Source organism: Cariama cristata, unplaced genomic scaffold (genome assembly GCF_000690535.1).
Source record: "Cariama cristata isolate BGI_N322 unplaced genomic scaffold, ASM69053v1 scaffold14796, whole genome shotgun sequence".
NCBI lineage: Eukaryota > Metazoa > Chordata > Aves > Cariamiformes > Cariamidae > Cariama > Cariama cristata.
The window spans coordinates 1,138-5,909 of record NW_009623898.1 but is presented as its reverse complement, the minus strand read 5'-3'; the positions used below and the strand labels follow the sequence as shown (position 1 = coordinate 5,909).

Below are 4,772 nucleotides of genomic sequence, written 5' to 3'. Positions count from 1 at the left end.
GTTGGGGCCGGCCTGTGTGAGCTGGAGCTCCCGGACCTCGGGATTGCAGAGCCTGCTCTTCGGTGGCGTGCTGGAGCCGGGCAGTGATGGTTCTGTGGTTTGGGACTCACTTTTAGTTTTCTCTGAAGCTGTATATTTAAAATAGAAGCGTATTTGGAAACAGGTTCAGACTACGGACGGGTATTTAAGCAGATGTAAAAATGAACTGATAGGAAAAAAGAGCATCGGCTTTTGCAGCACTTTTCTGAAGTTTCAACTTTGGAGAAAGAATCAAAGGAAAAGTTAGGACTAATATGGACTTGCTGCCCTTAGACACTGCTTCGTTAATGAATATTTTAAAAGTCAGTAGTTCTTAAGACTAATGCAATAAAAAAAACATGTTAAGATATTAGTAAAAAAACCTGATTGATAAGTGGTTATATAATGATTGAGAATGAAATAATCATTATGTGATGTTTACTTTAAGGCTAAATCATTCTATGATGTAGCATACTTTTGAGGTTGTAGAAAAGCTCTTCCTGGACAAGTGTAGAAAGAAAGTAGTAGAAATGAAAATACTGTTTGTATGAAAAGATAAAATATTTATATAGTATAATACAGTGATTTAGTGACTCTTTGTTTTTTTCCTTTGGCATTGCAGCTGCAGACTACTTAAGCAGCCAATATTACGCTTATCAGTGTCTTCTTCAGACTATCTTTAGGAATCTCTTTTGTAATCTATTTTGGTGTTCCTTATGAAGCTGTCAAAAGTAGGAAACAAATAAAATGTCAATACATCTTTTCACTGGATACAAAAAGTATTGGCAAAGGTTAAAATGTTGAGTGTGCATTAAGTAATATGTTTGCAATGGCATGTTCCTTCAAGGGTTTAGGCAATAATTTTCAGTAGATCTGTACAAGCTGCAATGCTGCCATAGGGAACAGATTTATAACAGTGTTTTTTCCTTAAATTTTTCACTGGTCCATATTAAAATTAGCACAAGTAGTGTTTTTTTCTGTTTTGGAGAGAAAATGGACTGAAATGGTCCTGGCAACAATTGCACGGTTTGGTACTACTTCAGTGCAGGTGTATTTAACTGCCTTTTTCTTACGATTTCAGGACGAGGATTTGCATTTCGGAGAAAACAAAAGATTGAAAGACAATACAGGAAATTATTGAAAAAGGAAAGGAAGGTCCATTCACAACAGGATGATCAGTTTACCGATACTTATCCAGAGCACTTGAAACATCTTTACCTAGCCGAGGAAGAAATGCTGAAAAAACGACGCAAGGCTCCAAGGGCTCCAGATGATTCAGTTTCACCAGAAGAAAATCTTAATAAAGCAGTAGAGTAAGGTTTTGGGGTTTTTTTAATATGTCTCTAAAACCAAGTAATTGTTTCCATCATTAAAGAAATATTTTAAATCTTAACAGTATGTGGACTTCAGTATGGTGATCTGCTTTACTAAAAAAATGCCATTAGGTCTTAAATGTTTTTCCTAATTGTTAGAAAATTTAAACATACAGGTTTGTTGTGTTTGCATCAGAATCAGAAAGCAAAATTGGTGGTGTTTAGGGCTTGATTCCACAGAAATAATATGAGAGTTACCATTGTACTTTAAGCATAAGGTTCAGCCCAAGAGCAGTAAGTGTTTGGACAATTTCTTACCATATCCACAAAGATGAGATCCTGCTTTTCAGGTAGTGTGCTTTTGAGTCTACAGAGTTTTCCTTTGAATTGATTCTCAGTATTTTTAAGTTAATGTTACATCTTCAGAAACATTTTTTGCATTATCTTTCTGTTCCTAGTTTGATAAGTTGTCTTCTTCATGTTGCACTGGTTTTCTGCTAGAATGAGTGGTATTGTGTGCAGTTATCCTTCTGTGGTATGGCTAGTTTTAGGGGCATTTTAACTATGAACTTAAAAAAAAATGAAATGGAGGATTTAGTAGAACCTTAAGGCAGTGAAGTGTTCTCGATCAAAGTCATAATTTTAAATAATAGAGATGTCGTAATAGTTTGCCAGTGGTGTTTAAGCTTTTTTGGTTTTTTGTGTTGTTTTAAATTTACTTACAATAACTGGGAGAAGTCAAATGGAGTTTCTCACTTGCAGTCTAACAAATGTCAGAGAACTTGAACCATTTTTTCCCTGTGTGACAGTAATTCCCCCTGAAATCTTGGTTACGTATGTCAGTAAAATGAAAAGTATAGCCATGCAGGTCTAACACTGCCGTAGCAGTGTTTTTAAACACCATTCAGGTACAGTGATTGAGATAATGCCCTTTTGTCCTCAGTTCAAGGAGTGTCCTAAGTGTTTGGATTCCAAGGTGTATCTACATTTAAACTTTCCTGCTCGGGAGATGGGGGAAAGGCAGCCAGATCTAAGGGCAGCAGTGGGAGAAAGGTAGAGTTTTGTCCAGAATAGGCAGCTCATTCGTGGGGATGTCTGAAATAGAACTGTTGTTTTTCTTTAAACGAGAGGGGTTTTTAATTTTTCTTAAACTATGGTCATTGTGATTGTAAACCAGAATACTGCAAAAATGTGACTGCTAATCTGTGATGCATAGAGTCTATTAGATAGGTGTTAGTGTTGTATGGAAATGTAAAATAAGACTTTCGTTAGGTGATTCTATTTGTAGCGTACATTGCAGTTTTAAGTAGTTCTATACTTGAGACGATGGGGTGTTATTACACAGCAGTGCCACGAGATGGAGGTGAGAATAAAGCAAAGGTGGTTTTCCTTTTCTCCAGCAGAGTGGTATTTCTAAATGAAAGTATGAGCAAATACCTTCTCTTTCCTTTTTGATCGTCTGTCTGAAATCTCCTAGATGATGATTGTAACAGAGTAATCAAAAACTTATTTTGTGAACAGTTGTTGAATATCTAGGAAGGCGTCTGTTTTTCAAGTGTGAAACGTCTTTGCTACCACACTATGTAATGGCTTTATTGAGAATCAGAAAAAAAAATAATTTAGAACTAAATAACCAGAAAAAAACACTCAAAGTAGTGTGACAGTAAATGCCAGACAAAGGGCACTGGTTTTCTTGTACTGTTTTCTTCAGTGAAAAATGCCTGGGCAGTTTTCTGTATCGAAATTCAGAAGAAACATAATTTCAGTTCCTAATTTCAGAACATTAAGGACAATAATATGCCATGTCTTTTAAGAAGAAACTTTTAGAAAGGCGCTGTTACTGCTGTGGTTTTTGACTTTGCCATGTCAGCCTGACTTCTCTGGCAGGCTAACAGCTGGCTGTCCTTGTATCTCTGCAGTTGCATCCCTGTGTCAGAACTGGAAAGAGATAATACAGCTCTAAGCTAGTGCATTCGATTTTTCTGGCTCTGAAGAGCTCATATGATGGGGGAAAAAAAAACTCTTTTAGATATTCCTTAAACTTCATGAAACATCCCTGTGAAGATCCAGCAGATCAGGGATATGTGTTACTAAAAGTTGTGTGCAGTCCAGTCTTCGGTACACTCGGCATTGAAGGAGTTTAATTTGCTGTGTTTTCATGCTAGCTGCTCATTACGTGACATGTAATGGTGTTGGGTGTCATGTTAAGAGTGATGCAAATAAGTATCCGTTCAGTGTAGAATGAAATCTGTGTTTCTAATTAACTTCCTCAAATATGCAAAAACCAGTGCAAGAGTGGAAGGCTGTGCTCTGATTCTGCAGTGGCTATGGGATATATGGTCATGTCTGCTTGGGGATGGTCCCTATCTGAAGTACATGTACTTTTTCTTACAGGTCAGTTATGAATGAAGGGAAGTTTAAGAAGAAAACATCCAATCAGAAGGCAAAAGAAGAGTATGAGAAAATAAAGGCTGAGCGTGCTAGAAAGAAAGAGGTAAATCTTAAACAGTTATGTCTTCATTGTAGACAAAGACTAGATTAACACCCTTTCTACCTGTCAGTCTTCCATCTGAACCCAAACAAGGACCATAGGAGAGGAACACAGATACTGCTATTCTTTCAGTCTTTTTCAACTTGACAGTAATATTCAGGCATGCAGGTGTTCAAGGTTATCATTGTCTTTGTTCTTACTGTTTTTGTCTTGCAGTTGCAGTTAACAGGAATTTATTATGTCACTTGACACATCAACAAAAACTTAGAGTTTGATCTGCGTATCCCAGTGGATTATACTAGACCTCTTAAATATTGTAAAAGGGAAAGTAATAACAATACCATCATCTTGTGATGAAAAATGAAATAACCATCCTGTTTCTTATGGTGTTACCATAATGCAGTCTTCACTTTACCTTTTTATGAGCTTTGACCAACAGTAAAACAATTAAGCATAATAGTATCCACAACCAAAATCTTTAGTAATTTTTTCCATCATTCTAATTTAATGAGACTTATTCTTACAGGGCATATCTTAATGTTATCATTGTTGAATAACTATGTTGAATTATTCATTTGAGATATCCTTATTTAACTAGTTTTGTTTTCTCCTGGTACATTATTTGTTTCTCTGTAAAGTGGCACACATGCTAACATTGTAGAAGTTGTGTAACTTGCTGCTGACAAACTAAATTTCAGTAACTACTGTATAAATATTACATAAATATATAGCTGGATAAAACATGTCATTTCTTCAGCTTAGTTGTATTGAAAACTAGAGTAGTTTTATGCAACCTGATCTGTAATTCTGGGTGAGTTACATTGTTATTCAGCTGAGAGCTTCTTTTTTGAGTATTAGGTGCAGGTGATGCTAAAAGAAATGAATGTTATGACCAGCTTGCTTAGAGGAAATATGAACAAACAAAAACTGAGCAAGACTGCAAGGCATTT

At 36.0% G+C, this 4,772-nt stretch overlaps 1 protein-coding gene across 1 annotated transcript; it reads left to right on the top strand.

The window, feature by feature from the left end:
• Nucleotides 1–1,099: 1,099 nt before the first annotated feature.
• CCDC59 (coiled-coil domain containing 59) lies at nucleotides 1,100–3,825 on the top strand (the record flags this gene model as incomplete). The annotated part of the gene is made up of 2 exons (XM_009702950.1): nucleotides 1,100–1,331; nucleotides 3,726–3,825. Coding segments are annotated over 2 exons (332 nt in total), but the record flags the coding sequence as incomplete, so codon positions are not given.
• Between the last annotated feature and the right edge of the window lie 947 nt (nucleotides 3,826–4,772).